This window comes from Solanum dulcamara, chromosome 10 (genome assembly GCF_947179165.1).
Source record: "Solanum dulcamara chromosome 10, daSolDulc1.2, whole genome shotgun sequence".
Lineage (NCBI taxonomy): Eukaryota > Viridiplantae > Streptophyta > Magnoliopsida > Solanales > Solanaceae > Solanum > Solanum dulcamara.
In genome coordinates this window covers 3,414,481-3,440,095 of record NC_077246.1, presented here as the reverse complement: position 1 = coordinate 3,440,095, position 25,615 = coordinate 3,414,481, and the positions used below count along the sequence as shown (strand labels likewise).

General features: G+C 33.5%; 2 protein-coding genes across 3 annotated transcripts; one reads left to right on the top strand and one right to left on the bottom strand.

The window, feature by feature from the left end:
* Window positions 1–2,573: 2,573 nt before the first annotated feature.
* Window positions 2,574–3,119, bottom strand: LOC129870975 (uncharacterized mitochondrial protein AtMg00240-like). Its single transcript, XM_055945844.1, has 2 exons — window positions 3,107–3,119; window positions 2,574–3,001 (listed from the first exon to the last, which is right to left on the bottom strand). Exons 1-2 carry the CDS (start codon window positions 3,117–3,119, stop codon window positions 2,574–2,576), a joined length of 441 nt encoding a protein of 146 aa, XP_055801819.1.
* A 9,422-nt stretch (window positions 3,120–12,541) lies between these two features.
* LOC129871357 (uncharacterized) lies at window positions 12,542–24,533 on the top strand. Of its 2 annotated transcripts, none has more exons than XM_055946256.1 (8): window positions 12,542–12,721; window positions 14,578–14,690; window positions 15,041–15,112; window positions 15,783–15,818; window positions 17,103–17,148; window positions 17,406–17,493; window positions 24,082–24,139; window positions 24,288–24,533. In XM_055946256.1, the coding sequence occupies exons 1-8, from the start codon at window positions 12,643–12,645 to the stop codon at window positions 24,432–24,434; spliced, it is 639 nt and encodes a 212-aa protein (XP_055802231.1). In that variant the 5' UTR covers window positions 12,542–12,642; the 3' UTR covers window positions 24,435–24,533. The 2 variants fall into 2 exon arrangements, with proteins under 2 accessions (XP_055802231.1, XP_055802232.1); XM_055946257.1 differs by having other exon boundaries at window positions 12,548–12,721; window positions 24,275–24,533.
* The last annotated feature ends 1,082 nt before the right edge of the window (window positions 24,534–25,615 follow it).

Below are 25,615 nucleotides of genomic sequence, written 5' to 3'. Positions count from 1 at the left end.
ATTTCACTAATAATATTATGTCATAGGAGTAGTACTTTCAAGATTCATATTTATTTAACTATTCAAATATTATTCATATATTTTTATTATCTAACTTAATAAGTAGGGAAATTCGAACCAATAAATAATGATTTAGATTCTAATAATATTAATATTTGTATTATTACTTGATATTCGAGAAATAATATTTGGTTCTAAAAATAAGCTAATTATATAACATATATTTTCTATGTAAAGGGAATTAAAAAAATTATTTAATCTAAGATTAAATTAGATCAAAATTAGGAGGACCAACAAGATTAAATTATTTGATTTGATTAAAATATATAGAGTGACTAGGTAAAAAATAATAATCTCATATACTATCATTTTTTTCAAGTTTTATAATGAACTATTGAGTGTTCACGAAACCTCTTGAACTACACCCCGAAAGAATATGACATGCTATGTGAACATCACGCTCCCAAAAATCCTCCAAATAATTCCAAGTACATGTGAAATAAAGTTTATGAATAAATAGGTTGAAATTCTCATAAACTATCCCTATTTGCAAGTTCCATATCCAAACTATTGAGCGTTCATATAACCCTATAAATTCACTTTGTCAGGTGGATTCATTTTCTAAGAGTAATTTCTTGTAGTTCCCACGCGTCTCTCAACAAGTTATACCAAATATTTTCACATATTTAATCGAGTGTTTTTCCTTAATGTTAAAGGAGTTATAATGCCGAGTAACAAAAATACCCAATAATTATAGGTTTAGAGAATATTCAAAATAGGCATAATACATAAATATGACCCTTAACTTGATTTCAGCTGACAACTGTGACCTCTAACTTTACGAATGCACAAGTAGACACTTTAACTATCCAAAACTTGAACAAATAGACACATTCGTCCTACATGACATCCTATCTGACAATTTTCTATCCTACGTGGCGTCCTACGTGTATTGTGTCACATAGGACATGTGTGTCGACTTGTTTAATTTTATACAAGTTTAAGCGTCTACTTGTGCATCCCAAATTTGGAGGGCATAAAAGTGAAATGAGACAAAGTTAAAAGGCATATTTGTGGTCAGACCATTCCCCGAACTCTACGCATAGCGGGAGCTTTAGTGCACCGGGCTGCCCTTTTTAGCCTTCAAAAATACCCTTGAACTTGATGTAAACTATTAGTTTCGTCTCTAAAATATTGATAGCTTTAAAAGTACCCCTCTACTTGACTAACTAAACTTTAGATAAACCCAGATTTGCTACGTGACATTACAAGTGGTCTCAAACTCTTGTTGGAGCATGAAACTCTTAATAAAAATATGGTAGAAGTGTTGAAAACATCTTTAAACTTGACGAGAATTTAGTGGTGTATTTCACTTATGTTACAAGACCAAATGTGTATTTAAGTTCAATTAGTCAATTAAAGGAGTGTTTTTAAAGTTGTCAATAATTCGAAGATAAAACTAATAATTCACGATGAGTTTAGAATTTAAATGTGTTTCCAATACTTCTCTCATTTGAGTATTAAACTCCTAAAATGGTGATGGTTTAGGAGAGTTTTAAACCATTCGGGTTTCTAAGATCACTAAAAATTTGGCTATGGAAAATTATTTACTAAACTTTGTCATTCTTATTGTACTTGCTATTATCCTCTGGCGATCATCAACAAATGGTGAGAAAAACTAATATTCCGCCATTGATGAATGCTGTGAAAGACGAAAACACCACAATTACTCCTTCGTCGTCGTTGCATCAAAGGGAAAGAAACCTCATTTATCTTCCATTCGACATAATAATCAACATCCTCTCCAGATTGTCAATGAAATCTGATGGCTCCATCAGTGGAGCTTTGACATGGAGATAAAGTGATGAAAAGAATAAGGAAAGAAAAGAAAGGAGAAGAAAATGCAGACGAAGCAGAAGAGAAGAGAAGAGGAGAAGAGAGAAGGGAGAGTAAAGTTAGAGAGAGAAGGAAATATCAAAAAATGTAAAAATTGGATTGTACAGTGTATAGTTACATCTTTATATACTCACACTTGTATATTGTGATGTATTTGTGTATTTTGTACACTCATATACTAACTACTTCTAACCATTCATTAACAACCTTCTAACCATATCTAACAAATTATAACTAACTTCTAACTAATTCTAACAGTTTCTTAACCATGACAGCTTGCTAATTCTAGGCTATGGTTAACACTCCTCCTCAATCTCATGGTTTGAAGAGATTCAGCATTCCAAGATTGTTCAGCAGATGTTGATGCTGAGCCTTTCCTAAGCCTTTTGTGAGGATATCTGCCAACTGGTCCTTTGTGTGTATGAAACTGGTCTTCAGCATGCCTTGGCAGATTATTTCTCTTACAAAGTGGCAGTCTATGTCAATATGTTGGTCCTTTCATGGAAGATGGAATTTGCAGCAATTTGGATTGTAGCCTTGCTGTCATATATCATGTTAACAGGTGTCTCAATGTGAACTCCCAGCTCCTTAAACAAGCTTATCAACCAAGTGATCTCAGCTGCACAGTTGGCCATGCTTCTAAACTCAGCTTCTGCTGAGCTCCTGGACACTGTCTCTTATTTCTTTGATTTCCAAGAGATCAGTGCTCCGCCAAACTTCACCAGATATCCGGTGACTGACCTCCTTGTTTCAAGACAAGATCCCCAGTCTGAGTCACAGTAGGAAGTAAGTGCATTTGTATTTTCAGATGGCATTAATAATCCCAGACCTGGAGCTTTCTTGAGATATCTGATAACTCTAAGTGCTGATTCCATGTGTGACTCTTTAGGATTGTGCATGTACTGGCTCAGTACCTGGACTGGGAAGGCTATATCAGGTCTGGTCATGGTGAGGTACAAGAGTCTTCCCATAAGTCTTTGATATCTTTTAGGCTGCTGTAGTATCTGATCATCAGCACTGCTCTCAGGTGAAATGTGTTCATCATACTTCACTGATGTAAGCTTCTTGTTCTGCTCTAATGGTGTTCCTACAGGCTTAGCTCCTCCTAGGCCACATTCAGCAATCAGTTCAAGAGCATATTTCCTCTAAGAGATATGTATTCCTTGACTGGATCTAGCACACTCAATGCCTAGAAAGAACTTCAGCTCACCTAGGTCTTTCATTTTGAATTAACATTGTAGATCTCTTTTTGTGTCCTCTACTAAGCATGTGTTGCTCCCAGTGACCAACAGGTCATCCACATAAACCAGCACAACAACAATATCTTTTTTAACTTGCCTGGTGAACAAGGAGTAGTCATGGTGACTTTTGTTAAATCCCAACTTGAACAAGGACTCAGTCAACTTCAGGTTCCACTGCCTGGGGGCTTGTTTGAGTCCATACAGTGATTTATGGAGTTTGCAGACCTAGAAGGAGTAGTAATATAATCTTGCAGCCCGGAGGGAGGCATACTAGCTCTGGAGGATTTCTTGGAGGGGACAGGAGCAGGGGGAATGAGGGATATATCAGGGGAGAAAGAAGGTAGTGGAGGCTGGGGGTGATCAGGAGATACTGTAGGGGAGGGAGGGGAAGTGTAGGATTCTAGCAGTGTGAGGACTGGAAATATAGGATTAGGAGAGACTTGCACATCCTTGAAGGGAAAAAGATCCTCTTTGAACACTGCATGCCTGTTAACAAAGAAGGATTTTGAGTGCAGATCATATAGTAGGTACCTCTTTTGTGAAGATGAGTAGCCCATCAGAACAACAGGTATAGCTCTAGGAGAGAATTTTTTAGGTATATGGGGGCAGGTAGCATAACAAAGACAGCCAAAGACTTTAAGATGAATGATGGAGGGAGGATGTAGATGGAGTAGTTCAAATGGAGTCTTATACTGCAGCAATTTGGAGGGAATTATATTGAGGAGATAAACTGTAGTGGTGACACATTCACCCCAGAATTTCAAGGGAACAGATGATTGAAACCTGAGTGTCCTGGCCATCTCCGAGATAGTTCTATGCTTTCTCTCAGCAATACCATTTTGTTGAGGAGTATATACACAAGTACTCTGATGTAGGATTCCAAGGTTAGACAACATGGTTTGAAATATAGTATTGAAGAATTCACTTCCATTGTCAGTTCTCAGAGTCTTAACAGTTGTGGAGTGGAGGTTGTGAACCTGTGTAAAAAAGTTTCTTAACACCACAATGGCATCAGACTTAGAAGTGATAAGGAAAACCCAAGTAAACCTAGAGTAATCATCTACCACAGTCACAAAATACTTTTTGCCATCATGAGTAGGTACCTTATAGGGACCCCAAATATCACAATGAACCAACTCAAGTATAGCATTTAAAACATGAGAACTTACAGGAAAAATGAGTTTAGTTTGCTTAGCAAGTGGGCAAACTGTACAAGTAGAGTGATCAGTTTCTAGAATCTCAATACTGGAAGATTTCTTTATTATATCTACAGGTACATGGCCTAGTCTTAGATGCCATAGAGAAGCAGAAGCAGAAGCAGAGTTACAAGATGAGGTGACACTGCTCTTTGTATGGAGAGCAGAGACTACATTTGGAGACTGAGTTGCTGCACCATTGACTGCTGTCTTTAGACCACCTTCCTTTAGAATGTAGAGTCCTTGATCCTCTTTACCAATCCCCTTGACCTGACCACTGAAGAGATCCTGAAAAATACAGAAGTCAGGAAAGAAGGTTGCCATACAGTTGAGTTCTTTGGTGAGTTGTGATACAGATAGGAGATTGTATTTGAAGTTAGGCACAAACAGGACATTGTCAATACGATGATTATCAAAAATGTGAGTACTGTCAATATGTGAGATTGATACAACATTTCCAGTGGGTAAAAGTACTTGTCTCCTCTCAGATGGTGGTACTGTGTGGCAATTAGTTAGCAGATCAGCTTTAGGAGTCATATGATTGGTGGCTCCAGTGTCAACTATCCAGCTTTTATCTACATATACCAAAGCAAATAGAGCACTACCTGCACTAGCTGCTTTAGCTGAGAGATCTCCTCTATTTTCACTTCCTTTGGCCAGCATTTGCAGGATCTGATGGTACTGATCCTGTGTGAAGAATGTTGAAGGTGTAGGTGTGTCAAAAGTAGGTTGTGGGCTTGTAAACTGAGTGACCTCAACCTGATTAGCATATGAATTGGATTTGGAGTTTTCTCTCTTCTTCTTTGACTTCCATCCAACTGGATAACCTTTCACTTTGAAACATTGTTCCTTGGAGTACCCCCTGTAACCACACACCTCACATACAAGCAATGGCTTCTGGAATTTTGGTGGCTTATATTGGTTGTCGTAGTGTCCTCTTCATGAGTTACCATCACCCCTTGTTGATGGCCAAAGTTGTCACCTTGATTAGGACCACTTCCACCTTTCTCAGTGAATAAAGCAGTGCTTTCAACAATTCTAGAGGTAACATTCTCATAACCTGTACTTGCCAGATTTCTTTGGCTTTCATGATCTACTATCAAGGAGTATGCTTTGTTTAGGTTAAGAATTGGTTTCTGCATTAGTATCTGACCTCGAGCAGTTGAATACGACTCATTGAGTCCCATAAGGAACTCGAGCAGCCTCTGGTACTCAAAGTGCTCTTGGAACCTTTTTGATTCAGTACAGGAGCATCCTGGACATGGCATGATAGAGTCAAATTCATTCTACAACCCTCTTAGATGTGTGTAGTATTCAGTAACAGTCATAGTTCCTTGTGTAAAACTCTGAATTTCCTTGTGCATTTGGAATACATGTGCACCATTAATTTTGTCATATCTCTCTTTCAGATCACTCCATACCTTGTGTGCATCACCAGCATAACCAATACTACTCAGCAAACCAGGTATAACAGCATTCATTATCCAGGACAAAACTACAGCATTACACTTCTCCCAAATGTCAAACAGCTCAGGTGCAAACTGAGACTTAGGGAACCTTCCATTAACAAAGCCCAATTTACCTTTACCTAAGAGTCCAATTCGCATAGACCTACTCCACACAGCATAATTCTCAGAGCCTGTGAGCTGAAGAGAAATTAGAGAGTTACCTGGAGTGTCATTCTGATGGAGATACAGAGGGTGATTGTGGCCTATAATCGGAGCTTCAGCAGTTGCATGTGCTCCGTTCAGGTTTGCATCACCAGTTTCCATAGCTCCCGACGTAGCTTCAGCTGTATATATCTCTATTGACAGCTTGAGCCCTAGATCGCCGATTAACTTCTTCTATTGGAATCTAGGTCGCCGGTTGTGAACTTCTTCTTCGGCTCTGATACCATGATGGCTCCATCAGTGGAGCTTTGACATGGAGATAAAGTGATGAAAAAAAGAAGGAAAGAAAAGAAAGGATAAGAAGATGCAGATGAAGCAGAAGAGAAGAGAAGAGGAGAAGAGAGAAGGGAGAGTAAAGTTAGAGAGAGAAGGAAATATCAAAAAATGTAAAAATTGGATTGTACAGTGTATAGTTACATCTTTATATACTCACACTTTATAGTGTGATGTATTTGTGTATTTTGTACACTCATATACTAACTACTTCTAACCATTCATTAACAACCTTCTAACCATATATAACAAGTTATAACTAACTTCTAACTAATTCTAATAGCTTCTTAACCATGACAGCTTTCTAATTCTAGGCTATGGTTAACAAAATCCCTCTTCCATTTCCGTTCCATCTGTAAATCATGGCGTACTCTGTTCTGCACACGCGAAATCGCCATTCATTTCGATCAAGTTTTCGATAAGAAATACACACTGGTGAGGGATGATAACAATTGGCAGTCTCGAGATTGTGGGATTTATAGATTTAAAATTCCGATTGAATTGCAATCGATAGAATTCATGCTATTGGAGCCTGTTAATGGAATTCTCTGTATTTTGGGCCTATATTTTCTCATGTTACTTGGATTTACTTGTGGAGTCCTTTAACTAATGAATTCAAATCTCTGCCTAAGCCAATTGTTTCAATGGGATATGTTGTTGTTGGTTTCGGGTTTGGATTTGTTCTGGAAAGCAATGATTACAAAATAGTGAGGGTAATTCAACATGAGAGGAAATTCGATTGCGTGTTGAGATTTACTCGTTGAATCGAGGTTCTTGGAGCAGGGTTAGGGATGATCCGTGTTCGAGTAGTAGTGAAATCACGAAAATGAGAGATCTAGATTTCGCTATGGTGTTGTAACTGTTGATCTGGAGAATGAAGTGATTATTAAGGCAGAGCGTAGGTACATCTATCATAGGAAGCCCGAGGAGGATCCTAGGTACGTCTATCATACAAATCACGAGGCAGATTCAGGATTTAAATTTTACCGGTAAGATTCTTAGCATTGAATCGATTATATTTTTAAAATTATGGTTTTGTTCATGTAATATTCATTGCAATTTTAGTAAATTGTTACACATACAATTAGGTTTCACATAGAAAGTTTTGGGATCAATTGAACCCTGTACCTATAATGGTTCATCCTCCCACGTATGAATCCCCTTTGTCAGAAACTACACTCCATATACAGTTTAATGGTAAAATAACCCATCTAAACTATCACTTTTTTGCGAGTTTTATATCACAACTATTCATTGTTATATTAACGACCTAAACTATCACCTTTTCTCCAGTTTCTTACCTCAATTATCAATCCCCTTTGTAATAAAACACACCTCGATTTTGAGTGGCCTGCACACCTATGTTGTCGTTCAGGAACAAATATTTGGCCCACTCATTATCGAGTTGTGTTTTAATACAAAGGAAGTTATAGTTTTGGTAGGTAAAGAGAACAATTGATAGCTGAGATATGAAACTCGCAAAAAAGTGATAGTTTGGGTATGTTTTTGACTATTAATGCTTATTTTTTAATGTAAATATAGTAGATATTGGATCTCCTTTGCTTCTTTGTATGTTTACTTTGTTATGTTTTGAATCTCCTTAACGACTATTCCGGTTCGTCTGTTGTGTATATATGACATTCCATATGGCTTCTGGGATTCAGTTTATTGACTTGAAAAACGACTAAGTGACCGAAATGATTTTTACAGAAGGAAGCATTGTACAACAAGCAGTTGTAGCAATGACAGTGATGCTATATTGGCTATCATGACAATCTTGGCTAATAGGTTGGAATCCTTTTGAATCTTCTTGGTACTTTGGATTTAAGTTAAATGCACTGACTACGTGGAAAATTTTTACACTGTCGGTTCATACTACTTATATATTCTTTGAGTCATTGCGTTTTGCTTTTGTTACCAATTGTTTCTACTGCATAGTGAAATCGCGGCATATTATGCCTTGAAGAGCAAAATTTTTTGTTACTGAGTAAGAAGCTTTTAGTCGTGTTTGTTCCGTTTTGCAGATGTTGGCTAATGATCAAGAACTATAAAGAATTTTTTTTTTTTTGGGAAATGTCTAACAAGTGTGCCTGGAGCTTATCATTATAATTTCCTGATGTTTTCCATGTGCCAATAAGTATCATCAACTATTAAGTGTGAATTGAGGATTTTTAGACAATAACAGAGAAGCTAAAGCACTTCTTGATGATTGCATATTCTTTAGTTAGGTGAATGGAGATTCGAAATACAAATCTATGTAATTGACATTTTCACTTTGATAATTTACATTTAGTTCTTGTAGCTGATATCAGTTTGTTTGGGAGTAAGGCGAAGCTGTTGTTGTTCTTGTTTAAGCCTGATTTGCATCTATAGTCTCTTGTATTTACATCTTGAGAAGTGTGTTTGTTAAGAATTTCATAAGACTATTGAAGATAATAATTGAGTCTTGAGACTTTGATGGAACGTGGCACTTCATTGACGATGACATATACAACGGCTACTATAGCTCGATCCCAAGCAAGTTGGGGTCGGGTATTGGAACTCTTAAGGGTCCACGTACCTCGAAGAATGTTTATTTACCCTCCTTTTAGCCACTGAAATTTGTCGATGAGCTTGCTTGCAACTTGAGATACACAAAATCACAAACAGAAAAACTTCAGTTCTCTATGCTTAGAATTACTAATCTTCTTCATGTGATTTTGTGTTGCTACAATCTTCTTCCTTGTGCACGGACGATTTGGTTCGGTTTTCGTTGAAACCAAACCAACTATATTCGTTTGGTTGGGTTCGGTTTTGACATTTTTTTCGATTTTTTGGTCACATGAATATGATTTCAATCCTTACTTTTTGGAGTTAATAAATAAAAATATATGGTAGTAACTGGTAAACATATGATAGTTATTTTGTTAGTCTTAGGGGTGTTCATGGGTCAGTTTGGGTTGGTTATTAGTCAAAACTAAAATCAAACCAATTTAATCGATTTTAAAATTATTAAAACCAAACCAAACCAAATAAATATACATCCATTACTTTGGTTGTTTTCAATTTCGATTAGGTTTGGTTCGGTTAGTCGGTTATTAACCATACACAAAAATAAAAGAAACGATTCTTCAAAAGAGAAAAAAAAAGAAAAAAGACAATAACTGATTCAAAAAAACAATAATTGTCTTCGTGTCACTTTGGATCTTATAATTCTTATACCAGAACTTTAACTATATTTAACTTTTTGTTTATATTGTTAGTTAATTCAATGTATTAAACAACATAAACTTACTAAATAATGCATAAGCTAATGATATGGTTGTACAAATAAAAGAAGCGTCATATCTTACTATTTTAGATTAGTGTGCTGCCTTTATTGCAAAAAAAAGTATTCATAAAAAATAATCTATACATTAATATATTATGTATATATTATTATAAAAAATATGTATATTATTTGTCAGTTCGATTATTTCTTTGATTTTTTTGAATAAAATCAAAACCAAATCAAATATTATCAATTTTTAAAAATGTAAAATCAAACAAAATAAAAAATTAATTTATTTAATTTTGATTTAATTTTTTGATTTGGATTGATTTTTATCCAAACCGTAAACATTCTAACAACTATTTTTCAACATTAAGACTTACTAAAATTTTCAATTAAACCCCACATCGACTCAAGCCTCATGCCTTACAATGGATCATAACATCCAAATCGGAAAATAGCCACACTGAAACAGCATAAGAATACATCCCCAACCAATTAACATTAATATGTTTCAAACTGAAAAGAAACGAGGCAATCAATGTCGGAGGTAGAAGCCTGGTTGAAGGTTTGATCGAATCCAGTAATTTTTGTTTAAATAATATATTTGTGTTAAAAATTTTATTATATGCACATTAAATTTAGAATCCAATTATTATCATTTAAAGCATCCAAATATATGATTTAGTGATCAATGAAGTGAGTTTGAGTACTACAAGGTCTCAGATTTAATTTCCACCAAAGAAAAAATAATAGGTGATATATTCTAGTCTCACAAAATTACCTGAAACCTATTGCTGGTGGACGTGCAGAGTATTAAGTAAGTATAATCTAGATAAGCACAAGTTGGCCTAAACAATAAAAAATACGGAAAAGGATCAAATATACCCCTATACTATTGGAAATAGTTTAAATATACCTCTCGTTATACTTTCGGGCTAAATATACTCCCCCTGTTATACTTTTGGTTCAAATATACCCCTTTCATTATACTTTGGTACAAATTTGCTCTTAATTTTAACATAATAACACTTGAAAAACTCAAAATTAAATAATTCATTTTCAATTTCAAATATCTAATTTTTTTAGGAATAAATAAAATTTCCAAGTACTAATTTGAGTTTTTTTTTCTTCTTAGAAATGACAATACATAATGCATTGCATAATTTTACGTACTAATACATGAAATTTTTAAATACTAATTTGAGTCTTTTTTCCTTAGAAAATGATTAGATAGAAAATGCTGTAAAATTATTTTGCAGCATTTACTGTCTTATCATTTTGTAAGAAAAAAGACTCAAATTAATACTTAGAAATTTCATGTATTAGTGCTGTATTGTCATTTCTAAGAAAAAAACTCAAATTAGTACTTGAAAATTTTATTTATTTGTAAAAAAAATTAGATATTTAAAATTGGGAATGAGTTATTTAATTTTGAGTTTTTCAAGTATTGTTCCGTTAAAATTAAGGGCGAATTTGTACCAAAGTATAATGAGAGGAGTACATTTGAACCGAAAGTATAGCATAAGGGGGATACTTAGCCCGAAAGTATAACGAAATATATATTTAAACTATTTCCAGTAGTATAAGAGTATATTTGACCCTTTTCCGTAAAAATTTACTATCACTTAAAGTTGTAAGTTTAATTTAGATGCACACAAGCTATCGTGGACCAAAAAAATTTATCATCACTTAAAGTCGTAATTTATAAAATCTTAAACCAATAAAAATTAAAATTATAACTCCGTCACACTTAAAAAGCTCCTTCTCATCTTGCATTTCTTTGGTTTGGAAGTTCCATAATCTTGTCTGCAACTATATTTTTATTAAGGAGGAAAAAGGTGTGTGGGGTGGGTTGGGGGTTAGGGATTATTTTGTGAAGTGTCTTTTTCATTTTTCTTATTTGCTGACATGTTTTTATTTAATTGGTCCGATTTGTCGCCTAATGAAGCAAGTGATGTCACACTAGTCAGGACCAAAATTGAGGGGTTGAAATGAAAATTGGAGTAAACTGTATGGGTCGTTCTTGTATTTGGCTAATTTCTTTTTACTATCGTGGGAAAAAGGTCATCTGTTAAGCTATTTTAAATGAATAAAAATATCCCCGTTTATAATTTGATCTAAAAATATCTTTCTTTTTTATATTTTGGTCCAAAAATGTCCTTATTATTATTTAATGGGTCAAAATGTCCTGTTGTTACAAAATAGGTCAAAGATGCCCTTTTTCGAATATATATATATATATATATATATATATATATATATATATATATATAATATTATTTTTTAAAAAAATAATTACAAATTTTGTTCTTTATAAAAATATTGCTTTTAAAGAACTGTATTCTTGTTTTTTTAAAACCACTTGAAGTAATAAATATGTAGGAAATTATTTTATTCTTCGTAATCTCATTTGATCAATTACAAAAGAATAATTTTATGTACTCTAAGTTTTAACGGATAATATATTTCATATATATAAGATCATAATAAATTCATCATTAATTTTTATTCAAATAACGATAAAAAATAATTATAATAAAATAAGAAATATTTTTAATTTTTAATTTTTTCCCAACTGAAGTAGAATAAACATTTGTTAATAAAAGAAATATTATTAGAAAAAAAACATGTTCAAAAAGAAAATAAATAATATATTTATTTGAGAAAGGGCATTTTTGACCAATTAAATAATAATAAGGGCATTTCTGAATCAAAGTATTGACGGTAAGAACATTTTTGAATCAAACTATAAATAAAAAGCATTTTTATTCATTTCAAATAGTTTAAGAATATTTTTGACCCTTTTTCCTACTATCATATATATCTAAATAGCAATATTCTGATTATATTTTGAATTGATCTTTCATTAACTTTTTAATTAAAATCAAGTAAAATGCACGTTCAAATACTACTTAAATTTTAGATTATCTTTTTCCTCAATTTTATTTTTTTAGAGAAAGTATTTTGAAAAGTGCCCCACTAGTTACTAAAATTGAAAACTCGGCCCAAACTTTTCAGCATATAGATCGAAAATCCCTTTCATTTTTGTGCCCTTTGAGATTTCTGATTTCCAGACCAAAGAGAAACAGAGAAGAAAAAAGAGAGACGAAAAAATGGGATGGATCGGAGAGCAAATCGATTCGATAAAGTCAATTCAGTTCAGACAACTCGTAACTCAAGCAATTAGTCTTGGTTCGTTTTCATCTTTTATCTTTTTGTTTCAATTCAATTGAGCTTTTATATGTATATTTATATTTATAGTGTTTTGCTTTTAGTACCAAAGAACCAATTTTAGATGTCTATTTACGATTATTGAGCTTTGTTCAAGGCCAATGACCAAGATAGAGAGTTGTTTCATGCATATAGATAAGTGTCAAAAACAATGTTAAGGTATCCCCTTTTTTTTGAGTTTGATACTTGAACCATTGAAATTGTGACTTATTACTTTGAGAAATATATCTCTCTATTTTTTTTCATAACCTTGTCACAGTGACAAAAAATAAATAATCTATTAATATTAATAAAGTCAAAACTAAAGTATTTCTATTTCTAAAAAAAAAAATCACCCACTCCACCACCCCCTCCCCACCAATCCCCGTCCTTTTATTTTTTACATTTCGTTTATACAATATTTTTTAAAAATTCATACTTCACCTCTCCTCTCCACTCCTTCATAAAAAAATATTATTATTATTTTTTTTAAAATGATGTTATTTTTATTTTTTAAAATAAATTATACCCACCCCATCTAACCTTCCACTCTGAGTCAAGTAAAAAATATTTTTCGAAAATCATATGTATATATCTAACACAAAATGATAATTTTTTTTGAAAGCGGAGGATTAGGTGGGTGGGGGGGTTAGAATTTTTTTAAAAAAATTAAAACGACATCTAAATTATTATTTGAATGTAGGGTAGGGGGGAGATGAAGTAAGATTTTTATTTTTAATTTTTTATAAAAGAAGTATGGTAAGAGAAAGTGGTGGAGTGGGAGGGGAAATATTTAATATTTTATTTTATGATTTTTTTTTTGGGGGTGGGGGGGTGGGGGAAGGGGATAGTAACACTTTAATTTTTAATTTTAATAATTTATTTAATTTTTTGTTTTTGTCTATGTGAAGTGTGATTGTCACAATTTTTTTTACAAGAAAAAGAGTGTAGTACACACACCATGATGAGAGTGAAATAAAAGAGAGAAGTGTATTTCTCAAACTAAAAAGTGATAGTTTAGGTATGAAACTCACACTCCCAATAGTTTAGGTACGAAACTCAAAAAAAGGATAGTTTAGTCGTGTTTTTAACACTTATCTCTTATGCATATTAATAAAAAAAAATTGGCATTAAAAAGCAAGAAATAACTTAATTGTGAATGACAAGGTTGAATTATATTTCTATGTAAGGATACTATGCTACTTAATTGCCCTTGGAAAAAAGTGATTAGCTACGAAAATCACCTTCTCAAATAATTAAATGTGCAGCAGTGCAAGTATGGAACTAATGCAGTTGAGAGTTGAAGCTAATTTCTATCATCTTTTCAATGATTAATGTCTAACTTTGGCTTTGTTCCGGATTAAGATGATACGAGCTAGAAAATAGTTGGACTTCTAGTTTGGGATAGAGGGAATATCTAGTTGGCATTGAAGAATTGAACTTGAAACTCAGTTTTCAAACTTTTCAAGAAGTGTTTGTTTTAGCTGTTTGAAAAAAAAATGAAGAATAGAGTATCATAGTCTTTGAGCAATTTGAAAATCATAGTTTCAAATTCTTTAGACCTTTTTTTGGTGGCCAAAATCAGTTCAACACAGACTTCTTGAAAAAATTGATATTCAAACTGAGTTATGCAATGTTTTTCAAACAAACACTGAACAGTCTTACATGCAGATATTTTTTTGTAATCTTTCTCTACCTCTCGATCTCAAAAAGAATTCATTATGAAATGTGAAATCTGTATTCAATTCTTTTGTTGTGTGAAATAGTATGAAAATTAAAGTTGATGGATTCTGTTCTTTATACTGAGTTCCGACCCTTCTTCACATAATCATTTTCAGGGATGATTGTTACATCAGCGCTTATAATATGGAAAGCGTTGATGTGTGTAACTGGCAGCGAGTCACCTGTGGTGGTTGTGCTTTCCGGAAGTATGGAACCTGGCTTTAAAAGGGTGAGTTAAAGAAACTTGTTCACTAGATATGCATAATTTATGCCCGATATATCTTCTTATATACGGCTTATTGCAGAATAGACTTCAGGATTTCAGTAGCAACTTGTTATTCGAAATAAATAATGAGTCTTCCTATATCTAATGTTGTGCAAACGACGCCTTTCATATGTCAATGATAAGTATGATCCTGGTGTCTTTCTTACTATCGAAGAGAACCTCAACTGAGGTTTCTCCTGAATTCGTTTTCTTTTTTTCCCCACTTTAGTGAGAAGTAGTAATACTTCTTTAAGTGGAGCGTTAGTTGATCTTTTGACTTTGTATTACTGAAAGCATCATCTACTTTCTTGCAGGGTGACATTCTTTTCTTGCATATGAGTAAGGATCCTATTCGTGCGGGAGAAATTGTCGTGTTTAATGTTGACGTAAGTAGTGCATACCAGCATCTTCTGTTTTATTTTCTGCTCGAGTTGCTTTGGCTTTTGAGAAGATAAATATACACGATAAAGAATAGTTATTTGTATTCTCAGCTTTGCCAATGCCAATTACTTGGGAGTTGTTTATGTTTCCATAGAAACAGCTTGGCACCTTTCCACAATTCTATTTCGTCTACAACAACAGGATTAGGCACATGAAATCAATATTGAAATCTTTTTCGAGGAATGGGATAGACGGAAAATTAGGTATCTGATGCTAGGAAGAAGTCATCAAATAGGATGTGATAGTACAACAACAACATAGCCAATGAAATCCCACAAGTGGATTTGGAGAGGATAAAGTGTACGCAGACCTATCTTTTGAGAAGTTTATAGAATCCTAAGTGTGATAGATATATACTCTTGAAACAAATGGCCTCAATCCCCCTACCCCACAAAAAAATAAAAAGGAGGACTTGGTCTCTAATAGTCCAAGTTTGATGTAAGGAAATAAAATGGTTCATTGAATAGACCACATTTAGTTTTTCTCATAAATACTAGTAGTATCTATTTTATTGATTGAACTTCAATCTGTCAAAATCATCTAGCTGAAATTTATGCTGTCATTTATATTGACTTTGAAATTTATTTTTGGTGATGGCATTTTTTTGTTGCACAGGGACGTGACATTCCAATTGTTCATCGAGTAATAAAGGTATGTTGGGAAGTTTCTCTCTATAACAAATTTTCTTTCATCTGGTTGTGCTTGATTATAATAACTTGGTTTCCTACATCTAATGTTTCTGGGCACTGGTAGTGAAACAAGGAATGTGCAGTTAATTATTAAAATTTGTCGAGGAAAAGAAGGATATAAGGTACTGATAAATGAAGTACATTCTGAAGTGAATAAAGTGATAGATGTCCCTCTTTCCTTAACTAGATTAGGGTATGTAACCAATCAGAGTAGGGTTGGTTTGAAGCCTGGCTGATGATTTGCCCTTTCTCTCTTCCTGGATAATTGAGAGAAGTACATATGTAAAGTAAAAGTAAATTCTGGAGTCATATACTGCTGATGTGTCTAACCGAGAACACACAATAGCATTTCACAAATATTATAGCTTTGGTGGACAGAGTTACCTGGTACTTGTTGCTGTTGGGATGTGGCAGATATTGTTGGGTTTAATTGATAGGTTAAATGAGAAATGGAGGGAAAAGAAGTGAAGGGAAAAATGATTTGTTCTCTCTTGCTTTATGAAATAAGCATTTGTCCCACGTAGGTGGTGGAAAGAAAAAGTCTCCTACTTAAAATTAGAAGCACTCCTTTATGTTGCTAAAGGGTCAAGAAGAGGGTCTCCCCTCGCGCCGTCGTCGTTGTCACTCGCTTGGCTCGGCTTCGGATTATCCTTGTCTGAAAAGTTGTAAATCTTTTCTCAACAAGCAAACATTTTCCCAACAGGTACCTTTTCAAAAAAGCTGCAAACAGGCTATATATATCTGTTAATCCTCAGAATTGTTCCTTACGAAAATTTCTGTTAGACATCTTCTTTTCTACACTTCTTAAGCATTCAGTAGGCTCGGTTTATTTTTCTTACATAATTTTTTTCAGACACTATTCATACTTTCAGTTTCTGTTCTGGTTCTGTCTTTTATTTCAGAATTATTGTTACTGTTTCATCATTTGTTTTCAATAAGGTTTACTAACAGATATCTCGTGGAATTAATCAAGGTGCGCGAAAACTGAACCAGACACCACGGTCATAAAAAAATAGATATCAGCAACTTCCTCTATCATTTTCTTCACTTGGTAATTCAATTTGCAGTACCACTTTGTTGTATTTACTTCCAAACCCAACCTAAATACCAACCCTCTGAATGAAAAGGGAACAGAAACTAAAATGTTGTTGAATAATGATGATACAACTACATTTGCTGTCTCCGCACTTTTTCTTCCTTTTGAGTAAACTAAACCACCATTATTCTTTTATGTTCCCCCTTGTAGGTTCACGAACGCAAAGACACTGGAGAAGTTAATGTCCTTACAAAAGGTAATTTTATGATGCATATTAGGTAGAAGTCAAGGATGTGTTATATGTCTCTCTCTCTCTCTCTCTTCATAGTTTTCCATCTAATGGAAGAGTTTACTTCAGACAATGATCCCTCTCCTCTGTTTCTTTGTACTTATCAACTGAAAAATCCTTCTGTTACTTGCTTGTCCCCTAATAATTGTTAAGCAAGGTTTTATGATTCTTAGTCCTCGATGAAAATATTAATTTCCTTGTTTGTTTATGATTCATATCTTTAGGAGACAACAACCCTTCTGATGATAGAGTTCTCTATGCCCATGGTCAACGCTGGCTGCAACGTCATCACATTATGGGGAGAGCTGTTGGGTGAGTTGACAATTAGATATGCTCTTTAGATCTTTAATTTCTCATTTCTTGCTGTTTGTGCTTAAGAGACCTGTTGGTGAAATTACAAGATTACAAATTACAATTGAAAAATAAAATGAAGAAATTAACTTCACTTCTTGGCTGAGGCGCGGATATCTCGCTCTCTTTAAGGAGATTCAGGCCCACTGCAGTAAATCGTTTCACTGGTGCAGCAGTAGTCCTCTTGACTTGTCCCCTCCAGGATACAACAGCCTTATCACAGAATGTAACTCAACAAACTCTGGACAAGAGTTGAGTTTAAAGCTCCACACAAAGAACACCTCCCTTCAACTAATAAGAACTCTCTTTTTAGACAAACTTAATTCTCTCAATTTTTTCTTCTCTTATCTTACATTTCAAAACAACGAAGACTTCTCTATTTATAGGAGAGAAAGTCATACAAAGATGTAACTGGTAAAGTTGCTGTCATGTGACCAGGAGGTCACAGGTTCAAGCCTTGAAAACAGCCTCTGGCAGAAATGCATGGTAAGGCTGCGTACAATAGACCCTTGTGGTCGGGTCCTTCCCCGGACCTTGCGCATAGCGGGAGCTTAAGTGCACCACATATTAGTGATAATTAGATTAAAAATAATAGAATGCCATCATTATCATCACTTAGTGCACCATTATGATTTAGTGCACCACTTATTAGTGATAATTAGATTAAAAATACATAATAAAATGATTTAGTCTTGCACTAACTAAAGATGATAATGAAAGACATTTTTATGCACTAGTGAAAAATAGAATAAAGATGACATTAAATGTCATCAATGAACAATTTCTAAAATTGCAATTTAATAAAAATATTAAAATGTCAACACTTAGAATCCCCCACTCATTTTAATATTATATAAGAGAGTTTATCAGCTGAAGGAAGACTACTATACATAATAAAGGTGTGCTCTGCATTGAACCTTTACTTAGTGAAACAATAACATTTACTCCAAAGTCGTAGTGGTCTCAAACTTGAACTACGACTGCTTAAGGGATATAAAATATTACTGCTCACACATAGTAATCAAGGTATTGTCACGAGCTTTATAAGCCAACACATTACGTCCTTGTGCTATCCCGGTTTTATGAGTGCTTTTAAGAATAAGCTCAATTCTCATAGGAAGCGACCTACTTCCACACTCACAAAGGTGAAATCTGTCGAGAGTGCTCCTGTAAGTTTAACACTCCACCCATACGGGCTACAGATTTTTATTAAGAGTTTTTTAAAACTCAACCTCCACAATTCACTACAGGAAACAATGCACTCACATCATAGGGAGGGAATAAAAAATAGTGCATTTTTTTTCCACTACAAGTCATCATATGATTCGTTTTTCCCATTGAACCTGGTTATAGGATCTCTAGTCTCCAAGTTGGGTTTTCTCATATATGACTCATGAACTTATAGGCTTCAATCCCATCCCCTTCGATGTGCTCCAGACCTTTTCTCTAGTTAAGACCTTAGTAAGAGGATCTGCAAGATTTTTACAAGATTTGACATAATCAACATTAATGGTACCACTTGCCAAATACGATCTTACATTACTGTGTTTCCTCCTTATAGGTCTGGATTTACCGTTGTAATAACGATTTTGAACTCTATCAATTGATGCAGTGCTATCACAATGAGTTAAAATTGGAGGAATTGGTTTTTCAAAATAAGGTATTTGAAATAATAAATCTCTTAACCAATTCGCTTCCTCACTAGCTGAAGCTAAAGCAATTAGTTCAGCCTCCATGGTAGAGTTAGCAATTATAGTTTCCTTTTTTGATTTCCAACAAACAGCACCACCACCCAATGTAAAAATGTAACCAGTGGTAGAACAGGAATCACCTGCTAGAGTGTTCTAATCTGCATCAGAAAAGCCTTCAAGTACAGCAGGATATTTTTTATAGAACAAACCACAAGTTTTTGTTCCAATTAAATATCTCATAACTCTTGTTATAGCATGCCAATGTTCATTACCTGACTTGCTTGTAAACCTGCTAAGTACTCCTACTGCATATGCAATACCAGACCTAGTGCAATCAGTCACATATCTCAAACTTCCAATTAAGCTAGCATACTCCTTTTGATTTATCACATCATTTTCACTTTGAACAGGAAACAAGTGTACAAAGTGACTGGTCAAGGAAAATTCCATCACATGTTCTAGTAATTTTTATTTCCAGAATAAAATTTGCCTCACCAAGATCTTTCATATCAAAATGGCTTCTAAGAATGTTCTTAGTTTTATCAATAACATTCATATTCGAGCCAAAGATCAATAAATCATCAACATATAGGCAAATAATAACATGTGTATTATTCCAAGACTTATGATATATGCACTTATCACACTCATTTGTTTTAAAATCATTTTTAATCATGCAGGAATCAAACATTTTATGACATTGCTTTGGTGCATGTTTCAAGCCATATAGGGATTTAGTAATTTTACATACTTTGCTTTCTTGGCCTGCTTCAACAAAGCCCACAGGTTATTCCATATAAATTTCTTCATTAAGGTCTCCATTTAAAAAAACAGTTTTTACATCCATTTGATGAATATGCAAATTAAAAATTGCAACCATAGCAATTAAAAGTCTAATTGATATAATTCTTGTAACCGGAGAAAAAGTATCAAAAAACTCTAAGCCTTCTAGTTGCTTAAATCCTTTAGCAACTAGTCTAACCTTATATTTATCGATTGATCCATCTGGTTTTAATTTTTTTCGTAAGACTCATTTGCAACCAATTGTTTTATAACCTGGTGGTAAATCAACCAACTTCCAAATTTTATTAGAAATTAGTGATTCCATTTCATCATTTACAGCCTCTTTTCAAAAAATAGAATCATGCGAAGATAAAACTTCTTGTAAAGTGAAAGGGTCATCTCCAACATTAAAAACATAAAAATCAGGACTAAATATTTTTTCTACTCTAGCTCTTTTACTTATTCTTAACTCAAAATCATCAATTTCTTTATTTTTTAAAATGGAAAAAGAAGAACTAGGTAGTGATAAAATATTTTGTTCAATTCTTTGACCCCCACTATTTTTAGAATCAAAAGGAAATTTATTTTCATGAAAAATAGCATTAGCTGATTCTATTACAATATTATCTTCAAGATTAAAAAATCTATAGGCTGTACTATTTGAAGCATAACCAAGAAAAGCATAAGTAGTAACTTTCTTATCCAATTTTGTAACTTTGGGATCCATTAGCCTTACAAAGGCTAGACAACCCCAAACTCTTAGATATCCCAAACTTGGCTTGTGACCTTTCCACAATTCAAAAGGTGTTAGTTTAGTCTTTTTATGAGACACTCGATTTAACACATAACACACAGTCAAAATAGCTTCACCCCAAAAATTTAAAGGTGCATTTAACTCAATAAGCATAGCATTATTCAATTCAACCAAAGTTCTATTTTTCCTTTCCGCTACACCATTAGATGAAGGAGAATAAGGAGTAGTAGTTTCATGAATTATTCTCAATGATCTAACAAAAAAATTAAACTCATTTGACTCATATTCACGGCCTCTATCACTTCTAATTCTTTTTATTTTCTTTCCAAACTAATTTTCAACCTAATGGAGAAAAAATTTAAAATTTTTAAAAGCATCACTTTTATTTTTCATCAAGTAAACATATGTAAACTTAAAAAAATCATCAATGAAAGTGATAAAATATCTATTTTCTCCACGAGTTAAAATTCCTCCAAGTTCACAAATGTCAGTGTGAACTAATTTTAATAAATCAGTTTTTCTTTCAACTTGAAAATGAGACCTTTTAGTGATTTTGGCTTTACTACAGGCTTTACACTTTTTAAAATTCTTTTTAATCACTGGGATTAATCCTAAACTACTCATGATTCCAACATAACGATCATTAATATGACACAAATGAGCATGCCAAAAATTAGTAGAAGAAAGCATGTAAACAAAAGTAGAAACTTTATTCATTTCAACATTCAGTTTAAACATCCCATCACAAGCATACCCCTTTCCCACAAAAATACCCTTTTTCACAATTACATATTGATCAGATTCAATAATCTATTTAAAACCTGCTTTATTAAGAAGAAAACTAGACATCAAGTTTTTTCTCATGGAAGGAGTATAAAGTACATCTTTCAAAGGTAATACCCTTCCAGAGGTAAAACACAATTCGACATTTTTCGTTTCAAGCACTTGAGTAGTATGATAATCACCGAGCATGATGGTTTTGGGCTCTCCAAAAGGAGTATATTCTTTAAACCAATCTTTTTCATAATAGACATGACGGTTTGCACCAGAATCAGCCCACCATCTATCAACATTCTCAATCATGTTTATGTCTGTAATCATTGTCACAAAAGGCTCTTCGGTAACGTTTACCTGAGGTATAGGACCATGTTTCCGGTATCTGCAAAATCGAGCAATATGCCCACTCTTGCCACAGACAAAGCACGATCCTTTATCATAAACTTATTGATTTTGTGTTTGGCTATTTTCACCATTATATTTTTTGGGAAGTCTACCATTATTTTTCTTGAACTTTTTCTTCTTAGGCTTCAAAGAGGTATTTTTGTTAGATTCAGGAGTAGCATATTTTGAAGTAACTAAATTTACCTTCGTTGTGATGTTGCTCTCTTCATTTTGTAAAAGTGCATCTTGGCCCCTTGCCTCCTCTTCCATGCGGATTTTATGGTCAAAGTCTCAAGAGAGGTTTCCTTTTGTTTGTGGCGCATAGTTTTTTGAAACTCCTTCCATGAAGGTGGAAGTTTGTCTATTATGCCACAAATAATAAGGTTGTCTCCAATTTTGACTTCCTTGAACCTGAGCTCTCCAACGATCATTATAAAATCTTGAGCTTGGTCTATCACTGATTTGTCATCCACCATTTGAAAACGAAAAAATAGGCGAGCAGCATATTTTTTTTGCTTTAGCTTCTTCGATATCATATTTACTCTGTAATGCTTTCCATATTTTCTTTGCACTAGAGTAAGTTCTATCATAATAATCATAAAAATTATTAGATAGACAATTAAGAATATATAATACCGACACTAGTAGGAATCATTATTGTACTTTTCCACTTTCTCTTGATGAGAAATAAGTTCATCATTATCCATGGAGAGGATGTCAACTTTATTAGGATTTTTTTGAGTTAACACATATGAAACATTGAGAAGACTTAAGTAGAAAAGTACTTTACCCTTCCATCTCTTGAAATGATTACCATTGAATCGAAATGACTTATTTAGATCTCCCATCTTGATATCCGCAAATTTTTCAATTGTAGCTATATTGAATCTCCTTAAAATTGTTGGTGAAATTACAAGATTACAAATTACAATTGAAAAATAAAATGAAGAAATTAACTTCACTTCTTGGCTGAGGCGCGGATATCTCGCTCTCTTTAAGGAGATTCAAGCCCACTGCAGTAAATCGTTTCACTGGTGCAGCAGTAGTCCTCTTGACTTGTCCCCTCCAGGATACAACAGCCTTATCACAGAATGTAACTCAACAAACTCTGGACAAGAGTTGAGTTTAAAGCTCCACACAAAGAACACCTCCCTTCAACTAATAAGAACTCTCTTTTTAGACAAACTTAATTCTCTCAATTTTTTCTTCTCTTATCTTACATTTCAAAACAACGAAGACTTCTCTATTTATAGGAGAGAAAGTCATACAAAGATGAAAAAATAATAGAATGCCATCACTATCATCATTTAGTGCACCACTTATTAGTGATAATTAGATTAAAAATACATAATTGAATGATTTAGTCTTGCACTAACTAAAGATGATAATGAAAGACATTTTTATGCACTAGTGAAAATTAGAATAAAGATGACATTAAATGTCATCAATGAACAATTTCTAAAATTGCAATTTAATAAAAATATTAAAATGCCAACACTTACGAGACCTATCAACAATTGTTAGGTTGATGTCTTTTAGTGGTGCTGCCATGACATTCATTCCCTTCTATGCTTTATCTTATATGAATATGCACCACTTTCTTGCGGTTCTACTCGATGCAATAATGGAAACTCCAACAACTAGTCCATAATAAATTTGCCGAATGCATATTGTTAATCGTTTTCCATTTGAAGTTTTCCCCTTGAAGTGAACTTTGCGCAGAAGTTTATCGTTATTTTCTGCCTCTATTTCCATGCTAGGCAAATTCCATGAACTTGTTGACACTTAAGAAAGGATTGAAGTAGTCACTCACCTATTACCAAAAAAAAGTAGTAGTCACTCTTCTATTTCTCTTTTTGTTTTCCTGTTTTCATTTTTTTGTAGTAATTTTTACTCTCAGTACTTTTCTTTCTTTGATTTCATCATAGCTTTCTATTCTGCCATTTCTTTCAAACTTGTTCTGGAAACGTTTTTCTTGAGCCGAGGGTCTATCAGAAACCCCTCTACCACACAAAGGCAGAAGTAAAGTCTACGTACACCCCACCCTCTCCAGACCCTACTTGTGGGAATATACTGTGTATGTTGTTATTGTTGTATTCAACCCTTTGTGAGTTACCTATTTGTTCCTTTTATGCTGAACCAGTTGCTTGTCAATTTCAGGTTCTTGCCTTACGTTGGGTGGGTAACTATAATCATGACTGAAAAGCCAATTATCAAGGTTTGTTATGAATCAAACTTCTAATTCTGCTTTCAACTTTATTCAAATAAAGTGTTTTTGAGTTTTATAAGGTTAAATATCTAGGTGCAATGAAATTCTAATGTTTGGCTCTTTTTCTCTTACTGCTTATTGCAGTATATATTGATAGGTGCATTGGGATTGTTGGTCATCACATCAAAAGATTAGTGGACAAGGAACGGCCTGCTGCCCCAAGTATTATTTTGCTATTGATGCGATGATCTCTATCGGATGTAGTCGAAGAAAAAATATTTTTTTAGGACATACTGATCAATAAAATGATAGTAGGCACAAATACGATTTTCAATCAAACCAAAATGTAATATGTGTTCATATAGCTAATATAAAATCTGATCCGATCAGAATGATTTTGACATATTATGCACCTTCATTACATGAAGGGGTTGGGTTTTCTTTTTCATTTGGGGATTATTTAGGTCTACCTGGATTGCTACAAATATTGAATCCCAAGTTGGGTGTTGAAAAGAAATCACAAAATTGGATATAATGATTTTTAGAGTAAAATGACTAATAAAAAAAAAAGGTGTTTTCTTTGGAAATATCCAACAAGTGTGACTGGAGCTTATCATTATATTTCTTGATGTTTTCCAAGTGCCAATAAGTATCATCAACTAAAGTGTGAATTGAGGATTTTTAGATAATAACAGAGAAGCTTTTAGCATTTCTTGATGATCTTTTGATGATTGTATATAGTTTAGTTAGTTAAATGGAGATTCGAAATACAAATTTATGATTTTATCGACATTTTTATTTTGATAATTTACATTTAGTCTTTGTAGCTGGCATCAGTTTGTTTAGGACTAAGGTGTAGTTGTTGTTGTTGTTGTTCTTATTCTTGTTTAAGCCTGATTTGCATCTATAGTATGTTGTATTTACATCTTGAGAAGTGCCTGTATGTTAAGAACTTCATAAGACTATTGAAGATAATAATTGAGTCTCGAGACTTTGGATGGAACGTGGCACTTCATTGACGATGACATATACAATCAGATCGCGAGCTATGTGGTTAATTTAGAGGTTTACATGAAGCGATTTTGTTCGATTTTTATCAAAACCAAACCAAACCAAAAACCAACTCATTTTGGTTGACATTTTTTTGTCACATGAATATCATTTCAATCTTTATTTTGTCTAGTTATAGCTGAAGTTTTAATAAATCAACAATAATTGACAAACATATGAAAGTTATTTTGTTTTAATCATATATTTGTATTGAAAAATTCACTAAATACAAGTGAAATTTTTAACTCAATTTTTATCACTTAAACACCCAAGCATGTAGTCTAATGATTAATGAAGTGGGTTTAGCACCATGCGATTTCAGATTTAATTTTAGTAGAGATAAACACTAGGTGATTTTCTTACCTAAAACTTATTGATGGTGGAGGTTCAGAGTATCTCATGGAATTGGTCTAGATGAGCGCAAGCTAGTTTGGA